At 38.2% G+C, this 21,368-nt stretch overlaps 1 protein-coding gene across 1 annotated transcript in view; it reads left to right on the forward strand.

Annotated features, from left to right (window-relative positions):
• The window catches only part of DDX10 (DEAD-box helicase 10), a 192,767-nt gene that overhangs the window by 48,156 nt on the left and 123,243 nt on the right, over positions 1 to 21,368 (forward strand). Inside the window, exon 13 of the mRNA XM_040976900.1 lies at positions 1,217 to 1,679. Coding sequence (XP_040832834.1) covers positions 1,217 to 1,679 — 463 coding nt within the window. The remainder of the gene's footprint in view (positions 1 to 1,216; positions 1,680 to 21,368) is intronic.

Genomic DNA, 21,368 nt, shown 5'->3' on the forward strand with positions numbered 1-21,368 from the left:
ATAATTTGATATAATCCTAACTCTGACAAAAGCATTGAGAAGATTGTAGCAGGCACCCTAGAGATTAATCATACTTTGAATTGTTCTTGCTCCAGGCTGTGATAGCACATATTTATAAGGCGAAGTCTCACTGTTTTGGTCTGTACTCCTGGTATTTAAGTACCTTTCCATTTGAGGCTAACCAAAATTTATATCTGGGTGAGCGATTATTTTCTGTTCTTTCTGTTAGATTGTAAGTGTAACATAACAGGCAGTTTGTCAGTTGTAACATTTTAGAACTCTTTAAATTGCTGGATAGCAGTGTAAGGCACTGACTTTCCATTGAAAAAATAAATGGAAAACCGTGTGCCTGCCATAGATAAAAAAAAGTTTTTATTTGCTTCTCTGTGTATTTGGCAGCATCTATGTTTCACCATTCCTGAATATGGTCCATGGTTAAGGTTAACTGATTTCTATGCTCAGTGTGAAGTTCTAGCTTGATTTAGGAAGCATGAAGGACTTTCCTGCTCCATGGCCATATTTAAGGGACATTTTTTGTAACACATTCCATTGAATTTTATCTATTTGCAATGAAGAAGTGATAGTGAAACATTGGGTTCCTGTTAGACAGGTGGGAATCTAAACTGAGTTCCTGGCTTCCAACTCTGGCCCAGCCTGGCTTCAGATATTGAAGCCATTTGAGGAGTGAACCATTGGCTGGGAATATTCTATTTCTCTGCCTCTGGATACGAAAATCATTCTTGTGGCAGTAATTGTGCCCTGCTTTGATTCAGAAGAGTGGAGGCAGGATAATACTTCCGATCGTCTCAGCACAGAACTGTTTTCTCCTTTCCTGGCCTGTCTTTTTTAGTACTTACAAAATGCTGCTGCAAATGGAAGTTAATTGGGTCTTTACAACAACTCTGAAATAGGCCTGAAATGTGTTATTATCTCATATTATGTGGAAGGTGAGGCTGACAGAAGAATTGGAAATTGGTGGGTCTAGAATTAGAACTGTAATCTTGTTTCTGGTCTAGTGCTTTTTAACTGTGTGTCTGAAGTGTTTGCTGAGAGATATCAAATGTATTTTGCCTTGCTTTGGTATTGCTCTGTATCTCAGAGGAATGTTTTCATTTAAAAAGATCTAGAAATGAATCTACCCTTGAGGAAGTGTCCTGTAATACCCACCCCACTATCAGTTTATTGAAAATATATTTTTATTTTTTATAAATTTGAGATCTCTTGGTCTTGCTGTGGCACCACGTGTAAGATTTCTTCAGAAAATGCAGAAACAGTGCAGCAAAGAATTGGTAATGGACAAGGCCAATAAAGCAGATGAGCCAACGGTTCCTTCCCTCACCAATGATGAAGTAGAAGAATTCAGAACGTATTTCAGCGAGAAAATGTCCATTCTTCAGAATGGTGGGAAAAGTCTAGACCAGACAGAGGATGGACTGTCTAATGCTACCAGTGATGAAGAACAAGAAGATGAAGAAGAAGTGGAAGAAAAATTGGGAAAAACAAAAGAGGCTCAAATTCAACCTGCCTCTGGTACTGCTGAGGCACAGAAGCAGAGGGAAGTTCCTCTGCAGTTCCTGGACAGAGATGAGGAGGAAGAAGATGGACCTGATGGTGATTTCTTGAAGGTGAAGCGACACAATGTGTTTGGGTTGGATCTTACAGAGAAGAATGAATTAGAGGTAAGTTGACTCCAGGTGTAGGATCTTCTCTTGTGTCCTGTTACAGTTTGCTGTTTGTTGCCTTTTGGGAACTTAAGTAAGAGGTAAGGAAATTTCGACAGATTTTCTTTGTAGCACACTCTTCTCCCTCCATATTTAAATACAGAATAAGTGCCAAAGAATTCTCATTTCTTTTCATTTTTTGTTATTTTATTACTTTTTAGAAAGATATGTTTTATTTTTATTTGAAAGGCAGAGTTACCGAGAGGAGAGACCCAGAAAGACACCTTTTGTTCACTGGTTCACTCCCCAAATGGTTGAAATGGCCAGAGCTGAGTCAGTTTTTGAGGCCAGTATGCTCCTCAGAGATTCCTACAGGGGTTCAGGGACCTAAGATCTTGAGTCATCCTTTGCTGCTCTCCCAAGCCGTAAGCAGGGAGCTCATTTGGAATAAAGCAGCCAGGATTTGAGCCTGACCCTGAATGGCGTGCTAGTGCCAGAGGCAGAAGCTTACCTATCGTGCCTGGCACTGGCAGCATTTTATTTCTTTTCATATTTTGGAGACTCTTAGAGGTTAGCGACTTTACTCTTATTAATTGAATTTTTTTGATGCTGCGTTTTAAAGGTAGCAAGAGTCATGATTATAATGTGGAAGATAATGATGTTCCCACGGTTTATGGCTTAAAGATTTTTTTGTTGTAATTCTTAGAATACTGCTTTCTGGTTCCTTAAGGAGCAGCAGTGATTATTTAAATAGATTTTTACCTTTTTTAGAAGATTTATTTATTTTTAATGTAAGTTACATAGAAGGTGAAGAAATGGAGAAGAAGAGGTCTTTTATCTACTGATTCACTCCCAATATGGTGGAATGGCCGGGACTGGGCCAGGCAGAAGTCAGGAGCTTCCTCTAGTTCTCCTACATGGATGGCAAGGGCTGAAGCACTTGAGTCATACTTCAGTGCTTTTCCCAGGACATTAGAAAGGAGTTGAGTTGAAAATGGAGCAGCTGGGACATCAGTTGGTACCCATTTAGGACGCTGGCATTTCAGGTGGCAAGCTTTATCTGGTGTGCTATAATGGTTATCGCAATTTACATTCATTTCTTTACCCAGAGCTGGACCATAAGTAAGTTTCCAATGAAAAGCTTGATGGGCTTAAAATAATCCAAACAGTGTTGTTGGATTTCATATAAATGTGAACATAAATAGCTTAGTTGACTGTAGTACATATATATGTATGTTGGCTTGGCTGTTTAATTTTGGTAAAAAAAAAAAAGTGAGCGATATTATCTAATGGTAATGTGAAATTCTGCTTTAGGCTTGTGCTTGCATCATAATATGCCAGATTCTTTCTTGAAAATATCTGCTTGATGCTTTCTTTTTTACTGTAATAAATTTGAAGTATTATGGTGTATTTTTCCTATACAAGAAACATTTTACGTAGTTGATAGAATTTTGAGGTGCTGATCAAATGCTGATCTGTTTCTTGCTGTACATTGTAATACACACAAGCAAAATAGTTAAGTTAGTATTTATTCAACTAAATAGAAATAGAAAAAGTAATCACTTTTTATTCCTGTTGCCTCAGAAGTCTTTTGAACTTCACCTGTTATCTGCCAACATCTATTACCCAGACATTTATTTATTTATTATTTTTTTTAATTACCTCATTTGAAAGTTTGAGTTACAGAGAGAGTAAGAGAGAGACAAGGAGAAGTCTTCCATCAGCTTATTCACTCATAAGATGGCTGCAACTGCTGTGGCTGAGTTAAGCCTAAGCCAGGAGCTTCATTGGGGTCACCTGTGTGGGTGGCAGTGGCCCAAATACTTGAACCAGTAGTAGTGAGCTAGAGTGGGAGTGGAGCAGCTAGGGCCCTAATCCATTTGGGATTTAGTTGGTTTTGACTGAATTCATGCTGTTGTCGGCTTTCGGGTTTAGCCTTTACGCTTGCTTTTCATTTTTTGGTGTTATCCTGCAGGTATCACTCACTGGAGACTTCTTCCTTTTATTTCTTATTGTTAAGAACATTCCTGATAAAGAGAAACCACACACAAAATTGAACACAGCACTGTCATTTACACATCTAAGTGTTTTTTTCAGACATTACTTCCTTTGTTCAGTTCTTTTGTTGCTGCTTTTGAAAAGTTGTTTTCAGATGCCGTAGGAGATGTGAAAGAGCACTAGTTTCGTTTCTTAGCCTGTCCCCTTTATCTTGATGATTTTTTTCCCCTTCTCATCTCTGAAAAACGGCGGATTGTGGAACTAAGTCAATGCTTGGAGCCAGGAAGAACATTGTACTGCAGATTACATGGAATTCATCCAGTAGTCATATGATCTGTGTCATCACAATATTTGATGATTTGGTATTTTATCATATTCTAAACACTTTCCTTATAAATATTTATTTTATTTTTCACATGACAAACTATAAATAATTTTGGGTTACCTTTCACGTGTACACACTTGGAATATAGTAAGAATAGATTTGTCTTTAGATTTAGGTGTGAATGAAAAGTGACACGAGCAAGCAGTGCCAGCTAGAAGGTTGCCTTGTCACATTCCTTTTTTTTTTATAAAGATTTATTTTTTATTATTTTTTTATTGGAAAGGCGGATATACAGAGAGGAGAGACAGAGAGGAAGATCTTCCGTCTGATGATTCACTCCCCAAGTGGCTGCAATGGCCAATACTATGCCGATCCGAAGCCAGGAGCCTCTTCCGGGTCTCCCACGCGGGTGCAGGGTCCCAAAGCTTTGCGCCGTCCTCGACTGCTTTCCTGGGCCACAGGCAGGGAGCTGGAAGGGAAGTGGGGCTGCCGGGATTAGAACCGGCGCCCAGATGGGATCCTGGGCGTGCAAGGCGAGGACCTTAACCACTTGCGCCACCGCACCGGGCCCTGTCACATTCCTTTTTTCTGTTTGCCCTTCACTGCATTGATCTTGTCAGTCTGATTTTCTTGGCAGTGAATAGGGAGTCCTGTGTGATGGAGCAGTAAGAGAGGCGCAGGGGAGGGCACATCTGGAGCCGTCCTGTCTTAGTGCTGTAGCAGTGGTTCATGTCCCACCACAGGGTTGAGATTTATTTTGGTTTGTTTTGATGGCTATTGAAGGCTTAGAAAATTGACCTTCAGGGAAATAGTGTCAGTAAGCATGAGTGTATAATTATAATATTTAAATTTAAAAAAAGCATCTGTTTTCTTAAATATAGAAGGAAACTTCTAAGCATATACTTTTTTTACATTCTACACTTTATAATTAGTTGGAAATGAGACTTAATGGATTCAGTTTTTTGTTCACCAATTGCCCTTTTAAAGCTGTCTGAACAGTAAACATAGTTTTAGTTAGGATTTGAATGGGGTCTGCCAGTGTGGGTAGAACAGGTAAGCTGCTGCTTTTGATGCCAGCTCTGTTCCACATTGCAGTACCAATTCAAATGTTGCCTACACTGCTTCCACTCTGATGCACTGGGCAAGGCAGTGGAGGATGGCCCAAGTACTTGGCACCAAGATGATAGACCTGCGTGGAGTTCCTAGTTCCTGGCTTTAGCTCAGCCCAGACCTGTCTGTTGAGGCCGTCCGGAAAGTGAACTAGAGGTTGAAAGGTCTGTTTCTCACTGTCTGTTACTCTTTTCAAGTGAAGAAGTAAGTAATAAAGGTTATTCATTGATTTTAGAGCCTGTTTACATAGAAACTCACATTATCATCTATATTGATACGTGTGTTATAAGGACTCACTGCTAGTTTTATAGCACATTGTAACTAACTGAAAAGCTTATTTGGTAATTATACTCTTATAATAGTATTACAAATCCAGATTCTGATTCATGGGAGGCCTGGGGTTTTTGGCGCATCTTGTATCTTCACTTTGTCTCTCCCTTCCTTGGCGCTTTATTTTCCTTTCCAGCAGTGGTCATGGATTCTAGTAGGTGCAAAGGCCTGTACTCAGTGCCTAGTGACTTTTTCCGAGCAATAAACAAACATTAATCCAAGGTTAATAATCCAACAATGCTAATACAGAATTCTGACTTTCTGTGTATTCATTTAACCTTTATTTTAAAGCTATAGTATTGATATCCTAGTAGAGAATATACTTTGGATGAAGCTGTGTGGTAATATTGGATATGGTAATTAATAGCAAAAAGAAAGACCATTATAAGCAAAGACTAAAGAATAAGCAAAACCATGGCAACAAGAATGCTTAGGGTGGGCATTATTTCTGATCTGCTATCTGAGTGTTGGTGTCTGTTTTGCAAAATGGGGCCAGTGACCTGTCTTTTGGACAGAGCTGTTTTGATGATTAGCAGCTGGGACAACTAACTTATTAACAGTCAGCATTAACTTTTTTCCTCATTCCAGCATTTCACATTTTTATTTGTCTTTAAAGATTCCATGCTAATCTTGATTGCCTTGAAGATATCCTGTTTCTTCAGTCCAAGGACCCCCTGGATTCTGATAATTAACTTTGCTGGCTTTTTCCTTTGTTTCTTGATATTTGATAATATGTCCAGGTGAATCTTTTAATTTCTGTTTTCTTCAATACTTAGTGAAGTTACCATAACTTTTTTGTCCAAGGACATTATATAGTATTCAGTTGTGTTAAAACAAAGGAAAAGCTCTGTTAAAAACAAAACCAGAAACAGTCTGCTATCCTGTAAGGTTTTGATACTCTGACTATTAGGAAAGAGATGCAGGAAAGACTCAGAACAGAGAAGAAGACTGGATAGAAATTCACAGGCAAATCAGATTTCTTATCAAAGAGAAACAAATTCCTTAGAGGTGGCTGGTGGCCAGCTGCCTCAGACAGATGACAGTGCCCAGTTTTCTGAGGGGTGGGAGAGTGGGCAGAACTGAAGTAGCATTTCACAATTTAGTGGGATTTTCCTCGTTATGGGCTGTTTGAGCAGAAAGGAATGCCCAGATGGGCTGGGCCACAGTGTAGGTTGCGGTTAGACTTATCCTTTGAAATGCAGCAGAGTCCCTGAATGGGTTGATTCTGTTGATTGCTCGGGAGGCCCAGGGCCGTGGCTTAGGTCCTTGCTCCATCAGTGACATGAGCAGTGGTGAGGTGATCTCAGATGTTGAGAGTTGTTTACGTACAGTGGGTTGTAATTGTAGGTGCCTTTTTCTTTTGTTGGCTCCTGTGTTTAATTCGGCTGTTAAAATGTAAGTTTTTTCACTTGCAATTTCAATGTTATGTGCTTAGTTGCTTTTATTTAAATATTTTAGGAGCAAAATTTGTTCTGCGGCACTGTAGCTTTTCTGGCCAAAATGCATGTATTAGGCAGTATTTCTCAAGCTGTCTTTTTTTCTTTAAAGTTTTATTTATTTTTATTGCAAAGTCAGATTATGTGTAGAGAGGAGGAGAGACAGAGGGAAATACCTACCATCCGATGATTCACTCCCCAAGTGACCATGATGGCCGGTGCTGTGCCAGTCTGAAGCCAGGAGCCAGGAGCTCTTCTGGGTCTCCCATGCTTTGGGCTGTCCTAGTCTGCTTTCCCAGGCCACAAGCAGGGAGCTGGATGGGAAGTGGGGCTGTCAGGATTAGAACTGGTGCCCATATGGGATCTGGGCGTGTTCAAGGCGAGGACTAGCCGCTAGGCCACAGTGCTGAACCCTTCTCAAGCTGTCTTAATGAAGTAAAAAAAAAAAAAAAAAGAAACTTAAGAAAAAAATAATCGAAAGGCAGTGTTCCTATCCACGTTTTTACTTTTCAGAGGTCTGCAGCCGCCAAGGCTGAGATCTGGAAATGTTACCCAGGGTCCCCCTGTTGGTGGCAGAGAACCAACCCATCACTGTTATCTCCTGGGGTCTGCATTAGCAGCAAGCTGGAGTTTGGAGCTCAAGCTGGTCATCAAGTTCAGATACTCAGGCATGCATGCTGGCGTTGCAACCATTGTCTTAACAAGCCGGCTTAGTATCTGTCCAACGTTAGTGTGTAAAGTTCCTGCCTGTCATAGGCAAATGTTTTTATAAAATAAGTTAAAGATGTGTTACTAGGAAACTGTGTCCTTTTTTGGAAGACTTTTTGGAAGAGCCTTCATCTGAGTTGTTTGCTGGCCTGCTGTCCTGTTCCCTTTTACCAAGTGCTGGTGTCTTTTTCTTGAACTTCCTAGCCCTCAAAACTGTGAGAAATAATTTGTGATGTATAAATTACTTGTTGTCAGGTGTTTTGTTACAGTATTGCAAGAGAGATCATCCTAGACATATATAGGATATATTATGGAGTCTTTATTAACTAAGCTAGGTTGATGGCAGTGCCCATTAGAAGTTAGCAAATGTAGCAATCCTTGTAGCAATCCAGTTTAAATAAAAAATGGTCATTAATGTAAAACCTGTCTATTAAATGGGTGACTGATATCCCAGCTTCCCCAACAATGCAAATTAGCCTAGGAGACATGTAGTGAATTAGTTGGACACACTTGCAGAGCTGCAAGCATTCCCCTTTTCTGGCTTCTCTGTCTGTATTCCATTACTGCTAGATCTCTCCTCTCCTGGAACTCTTAAAAGTACACAAATTAAGAATACAGATTTTCTTAGCATTTGTGTTTTCATTGACTTGCCTAAACAGTGAATAGGAGCTGAGGAATACACACAAACAGGGGCTATGATTAAGGGCTACCCAACCTAGCAGTCTGTCCACGGGAGACCAGAGAGCAAGCAGTTACTGGGAAGGCCAAGAGTCAGAGTGCAAGAGTGACAGAAGCATGAGACCAAGAGAGAGAACCCCTCCTTATCATGGATGTTTATGGGGGCTTGTGAGGGGCGTGGTTATTCAACACTACAATGCTAGGTGATGATAGCTGAATGTCACAGGTGGGCAGAAAGAACCATGTAGGGCAGGGGAGGTCTAACTTTAAAGCTCATAGCTCTGAACTAGCTGTCTAGGACTGTAGCACAGGATGTAACTCTGGCTTCTTGGTGAATGCATTGACTGTACAATGATGAGTCTTTTTGAGATTGGTTAGTACTTATTGATTTTTGATCCTTTGTAGCATCTTATTGAGACCAAACCCCTATAATGTAAAAGTAGAATCTAGCCTCCTGTATATCTCCCTTAACACGTGGTACTTGCCTGTCTTGTATTAAAATAAATTCACTTACTGAAGAGAATGATTCAGCTGTCTTCACAGACTTCAGTTACTGGATTCTAGATGTCATTTGTTTCTCCAGTGGATCAGAACCTTAATGGCCCATATTATCTGGAGGTCTTCTTCTGTGGGAAGTCCTGGTGAAAATGTAATTACACCCATGTCACATCCAGATGCCTGGAGCCCACCTGACCTTCATAAAATCCCCAAAGAGTACGGCATCACTGACCAATCAGGAACCTTGGATTTATGTACTTCTTGGCTCCAATTTTTTTCATGTGAGAACTTTCATTCCTGACTCCTGTGGGAGCAGGGAATTACGCAGTAGCTGCCCAGCTTCTTGCTCTACATTTTGCTGTAAATGCCTCTTTTTTTGCACCACCCCAATATCAGTGATGGGCTTTCTGTGTGTTGGGCAAGTGGACTCAGTTTGGGGACGCTATTACAATGCCTTCATCCAGTGTGGGGTGTTGATAAGCAACAAGATGGTAGATGATATAATTCATATTTGCAGCAAGGGCTCATTTGCTTTAAATAAATCTATGACCTTTACTGATAGTACTTGCATGATGGCATCAAAATAAAATAAAATTGGCCCTAGTGTGATGGCTTAATTATCTGATCCTCTCCCCTTCAAGTGTCGGGATCCCATATGGACACTGGTTTGTGTCCCAGCTTCTCCGCTCCCCATCCAATTCCCTGCTTATGGTGTGGGGAGGCAGTAGAGGATGGGCTGAAGCCTTTTGACCCTGTGCCAACATGGGAGACAGCAAGAAGCTCTTGGCTTTGTATTGGCTCAACTCTAGCCACTGCAGCCTCTTGGGTGGTGAACTAGCAGATGGAAGATCTTTCTGTCTCTCTTTCTCTCTGTAAATCTGCCTTTCCAGTAGAAGTGAGTAAGTCTCTAAAAAGGACCAAAGCAAAATGAAATAAAATCAGAAACTGTAATCTTTACATTATGATTACAAACATGACTTTAGTTTTAATAAATGAATTTTTGTTATTAATATTTGTGGGGTTTTTTTTTTTTTTTTTGAGTGTTTTACCATAGGAACAAGAATTTTACCTCTCTTGTGCAGGTAATAGTTCATCAGTCTCTAGGCACTTTTTACCCCCAGAAGGCTGTTTCTATTTTCAGTTACCTTTGTTCTTTTAGCTTGCCTGCTAGCTGTTAGAATGTAGGTGACAGACAGTCTTGATATACTCTCTGTTGGACAGAGAATCTGTTGGTTTATGCTTGGCATAATGATTGAAAACAGTGTGCTACCAGCGTAGTGGTATTATTAAGCGAATAGATTTATGTTCTAGAGAAGTGCCTTTATTCTGCATTGTAAGTGTCCCTTGAAAACACGAAGACAGTCTTAAATATTATTCATGCATGAAATAGGAATCCCACAGGTTTTTTTTTTTTTTTCTGAAGCAAGGAAAGGATGAAAGCTGAGTGTTTATCTGTGATTTGTCCTGATCCAGTTTTCCTTCCTGTTAGTCTGTTTCCACTCCACCCTGCACATTGCTAGATTCAATGAATCAGTTTCTCAGCGACAATCACTAGAAGGCCTGCTGAAGATACTAATTGTTACCTAAATTTGTTTCCTAAATTAATTTAGTGGCCTGTCTGCTACTGTTTTCTGGGTATCATGGTTACAAGATTCTTCCATCTATTTGCATTTTTGTATTCTTGATTGCTAGGAGATGTGAGAAGTAGAGGAATTCCTTCATCCTCGTGGTGATACCTGTTTTTGGAAATAGATCTGCAGCTGTTTGATGTAAGGTATAATCACATATTCCAGAAACAGCGGGAACTTGCTAACTAATATACCTTTATGTGATTTGGATCAGCAGTGTTTTGTTTCCTCTGCATCTTTTCATCTGTTTGAATTGTCATCCTGCTTGCTGACATTTCTGTAGAGTAGAACTTTGAAAATCATAGAGTGGATAAATTTCTACTAGTCTGTACTCCCCACCTAAGTCTTAAAGGCTTAACATTTTTCTTAACAAAACTATGAACCTGAAATTTAGTGAATGTTAGAGTCTGTGTTATTTTCTTGTCTGGATTCTTAGTTTGACTTAGTTTAGTAATACGTCTTTTCATGACTCTTGAGTCATTTTAGGTAATTTGAATAGAATATTATTTTTTGCTTCTTTTAAGAAATAATTGTTATTTGTAGTTCTCTTTCCACAAGGAGGGAAGAGGTACTTTATTGCCTAAAAATCTGCTGGATATGCTGTCAGTATTCTGGAAACTACATGTACAAGTTTTTGTGTGTCTGTTGTAACAATTCGCCTTACCAGGTTTATAAAAATACATTTATAATTGCCTGATTAAATGAGGTATGCTGAATTAGATGCTCCCTTGTCCTCCTAATGTGAACCTTGTTTTGTGGTAGATTTGTAAATATAATCGGGTTTTCTTATTTGTCCGTATAGATAAATTAGTTCTAGGTATCGAGAGTTGTAAAGCCTCTTTCTGTTTTCCTGTAGCTTAACAGGTGACCTTGCCATACAACATTTATGTTGTTGCATGACTTATGGAAGACCTGGTTCCTTTTTGTTGTTGTTGTTTTTTAAGGATTTATCTATTTATTCTTTTTGGAAAGTCAGATTTACAGAGAGCAGGAGAGAAAGAGAGGAATATCTTCTGTCCATTGAGTCATTCCGCAAGTAGAGCTGAGCTGATGTGAAGCCAGGAGCCCAGAGCTTCCTCCGTGTCTCCCACGTCACTGCAGGATCCCAAGGCTTGGGGCTGTGCTTGATTGCTTTCCCAGGCCACAAGCAGGGAGCTGGATGGGAAACAGGGCCTGCAGGACATGAACTGGCACCCATATGGGATCCTGGTGAGTGCAAGGTGAGGGCGGTAGCTCCTAGGCTACCTCGCAAAGCCCAGAAGAGCTGTTTTGGGTTCAGCCCAGAGCAGTCTTATTTTATAGTGGAGAAACTCCATGCTTCCCAAACTCTTGGTTTTATAAATAGCATTGTTGGTAAAACTGCCCAAACTCCCAAGGGAGACATTGTCTTTATTATCCTGGGCAGGAAACAAATCTGTCATCTGCTTCAAAGGAAGACATTGTTTGTAACATTCTATCTTCTAATACTCTGTGTGTTTCAGACATCTTTGAAAAGATGGTCTGAGACAGTAGTTGATGGGAACAACAAAAGAACATAGGATTTCCATGGCTGTTAGTTAGTTGCAAAAATCAGAACTGTTTCTACCTATTTTGGTTTGTTTCTCCTAAACTGGAGAGTAGAAAAATTACTATAATGTAAATGATAGATAGGTAAATGACACCAATTACCCGATGAAGACCATTGCTTTTCTTTAAGGAGACTCTACAAAATAGACAGTTCGGTTTTCTGGGACCCGTCATGTACTGCAAAATATGCTTTCTGAGTACCTGTGCTTATTGCTGTGATAGCACTGAATACACTGCCTAGTCATATTTTGTGTCTTCCTAAAGTGTGACGTTTTGAAGACTGTCAATTTTTGTGTTGTGCCTGTCAGGGTTTTCCTATTATAGCAGATTCTGAATAGTTGTTAATTGAATGAATGAATGAATAAATAAATGACAGGAATTTTAATTCCAACCTGACTGATCTTTAAAAATCTTTTTAATTAGATTCTATTCCACAAATTGAGACTGTATCATCTGATTGAAAATCTAAAGGGTCAGTAAATACTGATTTACTGAATAGATTAAAGGATTTACTTTGCCACAAGGTAGGCAGGGTCAGATGGTTGGGCCATCATGTGCCTCCCATGTGGATGCAGGGTCCCAAGGCTTTGGGCCATTGTCTGCTGCTTTCCTAGGCCACGAACGGGGAGCTGAAAGGGAAGCAACCAGGACAAGGAACTGGTGCCATATGGCATCCCAGTGTGTGCAAGAAGAGGATTTGGCCACTAGGCCATTGCACTGGGCTCTAGAGTCATTTTTTTAAAAAAGATTTATTTTTATTATTTTTTTATTGGAAAGGCGGATATACAGAGAGGAGAGACAGAGAGGAAGATCTTCCATCCAATGATTCACTCCCCAAGTGAGTGCAACGGCCGATACTATGCCCATCCAAAGCCAGGAGCCTCTTCCGGGTCTCCCACGCGGGTGCAGGGACCCAAAGCTTTGGGCAGTCCTCCACTGCTCTCGCAGGCCACAGGCAGGGAGCTGGAAGGGAAGCAGGGCTGCCGGGATAGAACCGGCGTCCATATGGGATCCCGGGCGTGCAAGGCGAGGACCTTAACCACTGTGCCACTGCACCAGGCCCTCAAGAGTCATTTTTATTACCAGCACAAATGCTTCTAACCAACCAGTGCTTCTTAACTCTTGTGCTACAATTCAGAAGCTTGGTGATGTAATCTAAAAGTACTAGATAATGCTTGGGCGAATTTTTTTGGGTCATTTTGTAAGCTTATTAATAAAAATTAAGTGGCTATTTTTAAGTAGAAATGAAATAATGTTTTGGCAAAATGATGGGTTCACATCTCTGGCTAATATGCTTTGCTAAAAGCATATTTATTAAATAAGTGGAATGATTCATAAATGTCTTCAAAAGCATACTTATAGCTCATTTGTACTTAGATTCGTTCCAATCATTGTGTGAGCTTTTTGTAGGTGTGAAACATTTTTACTTTGTCAGTTTGTATTGAGTGGCACGCATCATGTGAAATATAAAAGCCTTAGCAAATACCAGGCATGATTATTTAATAATGAGATTATCTGTATCTTATTTTTTCAGGTTGAAAAAACCTGCTGGTCTGCTTTTAAAAGACAATTTTTTTCTCATATTCTTTTGAGTGCTTTATACCTTTAGCTACTTAAAGTATTCATGTATTACTTTCTTTTTTTTTTTATTGTTGCTTACATTGTATTATGTAGTACAGTTTTATAGGCGCTGGGGATTCCCCCCACCCCTCCCATACCCCTCCCCCCATGGTGGATTCCTCCACCTTGTTGCATAGCCATAGTTCAAGTTCAGTTGAGATTCATTCCTTGCAAACACATGCCTAGCATAAAGTTCAGTGTCTTATTGTCCAGATAAGTTCAGTGGCCTCTTGGGGAGACCTTCTCTGGTCTGAAGATAGGTCTAACAGAGTAAAGATCCAGTCAGTTAAAAGCCCCAACAAAACCTCAGTATCAATATACAACATTATGGAATTAATTGACATAGTATTGGGTAAACAATATGTTAAAAATAATGCAAGTTCCATTCTTCGAAACATCTGGGTTGAGACAGTATCAATGACAGGTTCAAAAAATAACAAACAACCAAACAAAAAATTACAGGTTAAATCAAGGCAAACATGTGGTATCTAACCTTTTGGGATTCGCTCATTTCCCTTTGCATTACAGTTTCCAGTTGGGCCCATTTAGCCACAAAGAACTGCATTTTGTTTTTTTTAATAGCTGAGTAGTATTCTATGGAGTAGATGAACCAAGGCTTTCTCATCCAATCTTCTGCTGATGGGCATTTCGGTTGCTTCCATGTTTTTGCAATTACTGATTGTGCTGCAATGAACATAGGGATGCATGTTGGTTTGTCGTAAAACAGGTGTTTTGGATATATTCCTAGGAGTGCTATTGCTGGGTCATATGGTATGCAGATTTTGAGTTGTTTGAGTGTTCTCCATACTGATTTCCATAAAGGCTGTACCAATTTGCAGCATGTATTACTTTCTATGACAAATATCCATGGGCCAACACTTAAAAGACTGTTGAGGAAAAAATTAAAAACTCTTGAGTTTCAGTATCAGTGATGAGCAGGGAAATGCAGGTTAAAACTACAATGAGGTCACACTTTTCGTCAGTTAGATTGGTTATTCCCAAAGGGATCATAAATAGGCAACAATGTGGAGAAAAGGGAACCCTCACACCTTTGGTCGGAATATAAATTGGTGCAACACTGTGGAAAACAATATGGAGAGTCCATAGAAAATTAAACATTGAACTCTTGAATCAGTTGTACTACTGGATATACAAGAGCACTTCAAGACATTTTTTGAGGGAATGGCATTAAAAAAGAATGTACATTTTCCATATAGATGGAAGATCTCTTATATATCAGAATATCAAACACACACCTGCACTTGATGTTGATCATAGCCATTTTCCAATAGTTAAGTTGTAGAAACAACCTAAGATATCCATCAGCTGATGTCCATCAAGTGATACAGATATACTGTAGAATACTGCTCTGTTCTCAAAAAAGGATGACATTCTGCAATTTGCAACATGGATGTAGTCAGAGGGAAATGAGACCAATATATAAAGGACAAGTACTGGGCCTGTATGATGGCTCAGTGGCTAAAATTCTCGCCTTGCATGCTCCAGGATACCATATGAGCACCTGGTTCTAATCCACTTCCCATCCAGGTCCCTACATGTGGTCTGGGAAAGCAGTCCAGGATGGCCCAAAGCCCTGGGACCTTGACCCACACGGGAGACTCAGAGGAGGCTCCTGGCTTCAGATTGGCTCTGTTCTGGCTGTTAAAACCACATGGCAATTGAACCAGCAGATGAAGGGTCTTTTCTTTCTGTGTCTCCTTCTTGCTGTAAATCTGTCTTTCCAAGGGAAACAAATCTTAAAGAAAAAAAAAAAAAACATAAGACAGGTATTGCATGATCTCACGGAATCTGATAGTTGCTCTTATAGGTGTTCAAGATAGAATGGTGGTTAGCAGAGGCTGGGGAAGAAAGTAGGGAGTGAAATCTGGGAAAAGGTTGGTCAGTATGGACTAAGTTATAGTTTGATAGAAGTTTTGGTGTTTGTTGTGCTGTTAGATATTCATGGATCATGATAATGTGCTGTATATGAAGGACCTTCAAAAATTTAATGGAGAGTGAAGTTAAGATTATTAGGTACAAAAAATGTTCAAAATCCATTTGTAGTTTGTTCATAATCCACCTGTCTGAAGATTTTGAAGGACCTTTATATTTTATAAAATTCCACAAAGGTATTGAACATATTCAACATGAAAAATGGCAGATGTTTGAGATGTTAATCCTAATTTGAATGTTATACAGAGTATATGTACATTGGGAGAAATACCGAATGATACTGCATACATATATATGCTTTTTAACATCTCAGATAAGTTAAGTAAAAGAAGAAAATACTGATCCTTTAGTGAAAGTGGTTTGCTTGAGCGTTGAAATTGTGCTGTTTAACTTTTAAATGTCCTTTACCGCACTCCACCATCCCTAGAGTTGATCAAAGTTTTAAATTTTTTTTAGCTCACTGATTATGGAAATTTTAGTGTCTCAACTGTGAAAAAATTAGGCTTTTCATTCTTTGATAGAGAGTGAGACAGGACATTTATAGATGCCTTAAGTGAAATAAGCTGTTCATCTGTAGTAATAAAAGTTAATTTTGTTGAGAAGTGTGAACTTTGGGCAGGGATCCTGTGGGATATTTTTCTGGACTGGGTGAGGTTTTTCTTACATTTTGCTCTCATTTGGAAGGGGTTAGGGGGAAAGAGAGAGAGAGAGAGAGAGAATGAGAATATGAATGAGAATTAGAACACTTTAATTGGCTAATTCATTCTCTAAATGTCTGCGTGGCTAGGGTTGGGCCAGAGTAAAGTGAGGAGCCCTGTACCCAACTCTGGTCTTCTATGGGTGGCAAGGACCTAAGAACCTAGGCCATTCTCTGCTTCATTTCTAAGCACATTCACCATAAACCGGATGGTAGGTGGACCATCCAGGCCTCCAGCCAACACTCTAATAAGGGGTGCTGGTATTACTGTGGCTTTTGCTGCATCATTTTATTTCCATCCCCTAGCAGTATCTTAACTACTCCTATGTACACCTGTCCTGGGAGTAGGTGGGATTTGTTATATAGGAAAAATTATTTTGATAGAGTGAGATAGGGTTGATAGAGTGAGAAAGAAAAAAACAAATATGTCAAAAGGGGATAGATGGAAAGAATGAAAACCAAACCACTGTAGTGGATTTGAACTTCCTTTTACCAGCAAATGCTGAATTAATTATGTTGAAAAACAAGAATATAAAGACAAGGAGAAACTGGAAAACATTGCTAATCCTTTTTTTGTAATTGATATTTTAGAACACTGAATCTGGGAACTGCAATATATGCATTCTTTTCTTTTTTTCTTTTTTTTTTTTTTTAGTTTGAAAGGCAGATTTACAGAAAAATGTTTCATCTGATGGCTCACTCCCCAAGTAGCTGTTTCAGCTACAGGCAAACCAGACCACAGCCTGGAGCCTCTTCCCAGTCTCCCATGCTGGTGCAATGTCCCAGGGGTTTGGTCCATCTTCCGCTTATTTCCCAGGCCACAAACAGGAAGCTGGGTGTGAATTGGAGCACTTGGGACATGAACCAGTGTCCATATGGGATCCCTGTATGTGCACCTGAGAATGTAGCTAGTAGGCTATTATGCCAGGCCCATTCCTCCACCTTTTAGGGTCACGTTATGCTGGGGACTCGAATATACATTCTTTACTTTCCATGATATATGCATAATGCAATATGTACTGAATCCTAAAATTTTAGTACATTTAAAAGGATTGAACTGATAGGTACTGAAATGATATGTATTCTGATTATAGCCAAAGTAAAATAGAAGTTAGTAAAACATGGCAATGATACTGGAAAGTATGTCCATTTGAGATTTCCAAATAGTGTCACTTTATTTTTTTGTTTTGTTTTTTCTTAGTTTTTTTTATTTGGGAAGTTAGGAAATCTTTGCATTTTTGTAGATTTCTTAATACTAGATTAATGGATATAAAATCCATAATTATGCACAATTTATGAAGTAATTATTTGTTATATGGTTTATTTATTATTTGTTATGTGTTTAGCTATAATTTTGCTTAACAGATGTATATATCATTCCTGATTGGAATCTTGATATTTGAATGGTGGACATTATTTCCATATTGATTTCACTGTTGAAGATAAGACTGTGTTGTAAGGTTAAAATTTAAGCTTCCTTTGATAGTTAAAGGTCAAAGAGTTGAGCTCCGTAATTGGCTTGGAAAATAAGCTGTGATTTCTTTTGAAACACTTCCTTTAGTTGCTTTGCTTTCTGTCTTTATCCTGCTAGGAAGTGTTACTGCTATAAACTTGTTATGTAAATGTCAGCACATATAGTGTAAGATATTAAGAGCTAAACTTGATGAATCATATCAGATGTCTAAAAATTTGTTATGGGACTTGAGTTGTTTGTCGTGAGAGTACATCAAAATTAAATATTAAGTAATCAGTCCAAGTTTTGATGACATAAGCAGAAATAGTTTTACTTGCAAATAGGTTATTAAAATGGCTATTAATGTTTTGTTTCAAAGCTTGTTTTCCTCATTGTTGAGACATTAGGTAATGTTTAAGAAGTACTCAGTTTGGTGGTGAAGATGACCGTGTCTCATGTTGGAGTTTCCCCTGAGTTGGAGTCCTGGCTCAGACTCCTGGCTACTGCTTGCTGCAGGTAGATGCTGAGAGGTGCCAGTGAGGGCTCAAGTACTGGGGTTCCTGCCACCCAAGTCAGAGACCCAGATTGCTAGTCGGTCAGAGCTCTGTCTCTATGCCTGTGTGTCTTTTGGCTTTTCTCCCCAGCTAACGTATTTAATTGGAATTTTATGTAAAATTTTTAGTGTTTCATATTGGATTATGGACACTGACATAAGCTATAAAATGGTTTTTGCTTTGGACTTGTGATTTCTCTTAAAGAAGAAAAGTGGTTAGAATCTAACACAATAAAATGTAAAATTTAATTGCATATTTGTGCAAAGTACAGCTGTTGCTTCAAAAGTTGTAGATGATGAAAATTAGAATTAAGGTCTGTGGTGGAAGCTTCCAATTGAGAAGCTGCTTTTTGGATATTAAGTGTCATTGTTTTCTTTGGGAAATACTAAGAAAACTTAATTTTGCAGGTCTCTGTTTCAGTGTATTCTGTAGTGAATGACACTGAGCAGCCACTGCCAACCTGAATAAGAGGATATAGTTCAGATAGAAACAATATTTGACTTAAGCCACATATTTGACTTAATATTAAGATTAATAGCTAGATATAATAGTAAAAAGTTACTGGAGATGTGCATCATAAGTTTTCTGCTAACTATTTCTAGGTTACTAAACTACTTATGTGGTTGTACAGTCAATTGTCTTTCCTATTGTATATTTTTTGTCATGCTTGCTTGATTTATTTGTAAAGTAACTTAAAACACAGTGTAAACATACATTAAAGATATTATGCAATTTAGATAAGGAATAATCACGAGGTTGTTTACATGCTAGCATATATATACATGTAAACATGTACCAAAAGTACAGATAAATACAGAAACAGTGCAATATAAACATAAATACAGTATCATTTACTGACAATCATTTTCATCATATTATACTTAATTTGTTGTGGTAATGGCTGGAAAGAAACTATCAGTACTGAAATATAATACCCAAATATCTAAATTTCATATAAACTCTGGTACCTAAAACCTTAATAGCACAAACAGGATTCTGAATTTGAAACTCACATATACTCCCCCTCTTTTCCTTCTTTTTGCTTCCTATCTTTTCCTTATTTTTGCTATGGGTCACTTTCACAGTTTCTTGGTGCCTAAGGCTTCTCAAAATGGAAAGCTTGGAAACAATGATCACACCCACTTCTCCCTAACTCTGGATCCTTCCCACCCTGATTATCTGTGTAAACATGAAAGAAATTAAAAAAAAAAACAAAACAATCTTTCTCAGAGTAATGGCTTCAGATGCATAAAATGGCTAGAACTATAATAATCCTCTTACTGAAGAATCATTTAAGGTATCAAATAGAAAACTCGAGAAATAAGCAGTCATGTCTTGAGTGACGTAATTCTGAGGACAGTGAGGGCCTCTCAGACTACCTTGCTCCATATTGCCTGGACTTGCTTCATCCTTTGTCTGTGCTGTATGCAATTTTTGCCCATTAGTCTTTTTGTAGTTGTCTAATCAACCGACCATAGCAGTATCACAGTGCTTGTATCTAAGTCATACTCATTTTATAATGGCCTGAGAGCCCAACACTGTTGTTGCTAGCAAATTTTGTTAGACTGTTGTTATACCTGTGCCTTTTTATTATTTTTTTTGAAATGATTTATATTTATCATGTTTGTATCTTGGTAGAAAATTAGAAATCAGTGTTTTCTCTATCAAAGTATAAACATAGTCCAACATTTTCTCCACTGTCAACAATAAGGCCTTCCTTTTCTTATTTCCCAAGAGACTGAATGCTACCTTTCGGTGCTAACTTTTTAGCCACTAATAATGCCTGTCTTTTGAGTTCTGTTTCCTACCCTTTTTGGGGTTGGCATCATTCAAGGATGGGGAACTGTTTGCTCAATTGGATTCTGCTGGCAATGCTGTAATATACTCTTCATCATAAACTGGAAATATGATGAGTATGAGTATAAATAGTTTTGAGTTTCGAAGGAGTAACTTTATAGAATATAATATATTCTGTATAAATCAAATTTATTTGTTTTCCACAAATAGACTAGCAGCACCTTGGCTTATTAAAAATTGATATCCTAATCATAAGACACAAACCTGTATAATTAAGTGCTTCTCCTTGGTTGGATGAAGATGATTGAAACAGAATTATTGCTTTGGATTTGGTATTGGCTTATTTTAGGATTAAAAGATATATCTATATCACCTTAAGATACCGGTTGTTCAAAAGCAGATAAACAGATTTATAAAATGGAATCAATTTAATATGAATAAATATTTTCCAAAGGAAGCAATAGCATTGCACATGTTGTTTATATTATATTATATTATATTATATTATATTCTGTTATATTATATTATATATACTGTACTTAAAGGATTTATGAAGCAAAATTTTAGGAAGCAAAATTTTAGGAAGTGTTAGAGGAATTCTAGATGGCCAGTGAATGTTCTACTCTTACTACTGGTTATACTTTATATATATGTATATATGTGTGTGTGTGTGTGTGTGTATATATATATATATGTATATATATAATGAGTGAAAAAGGATTCTCGATTCATTGATTCCTGCAGATTTCCTGTTCAGAACAAAATAGAAAACTAAAGCATTTAAAGCTTACAATCCTATTATATGTTTTCATTTGATAAGTACAAATCATGAAAAATTAGAAATATTGAGTGCAATGAAAATGTAAAAGTGCATTGCTGGACTCCATATGGAAACTAACTTTTCATGTGAATAACTTGAGTTATGAGTTACGAGTATGTTTAATATTTATTTTGGCAGTACCTTCATCTAAATAATACTGCCTTTTTGCTAGTAATAAATTTAAGATTTTTTCCTAAGCTATTTTTGAGGTGTCTTAGGAGAATGAACTGCTAGATGCAGGGGTGTTTTGTATGTGTGAAGTAGCATTTACATATGACATTATTACTGACTTTCTTTTCTCTTTAAAAGCAGTCAAACTAAGTCATTCACTTTCCAAATTGTGCAATTAAGTGTTGGTATTGTGCCATTCACTAATGAACTTGTAACAGTTAATTAAAAAAAAAAAAAAGGTTACAAAAAAAATACTGAGAGAAGGAGTTACAGAGAAAGATCTTCGCATCTGCTGGCTCACTCCTCAGATGGCCACAGTGGCTGGAGATGAGCTGATCCAAAGCTAGGAGCCAGCAGCTTCCTGG

The sequence above is a fragment of the Ochotona curzoniae genome, unplaced genomic scaffold (genome assembly GCF_017591425.1).
Source record: "Ochotona curzoniae isolate NIBS_2020 unplaced genomic scaffold, NIBS_Ocur_1.0 contig_2723, whole genome shotgun sequence".
Classification (NCBI taxonomy): Eukaryota; Metazoa; Chordata; class Mammalia; order Lagomorpha; family Ochotonidae; genus Ochotona; species Ochotona curzoniae.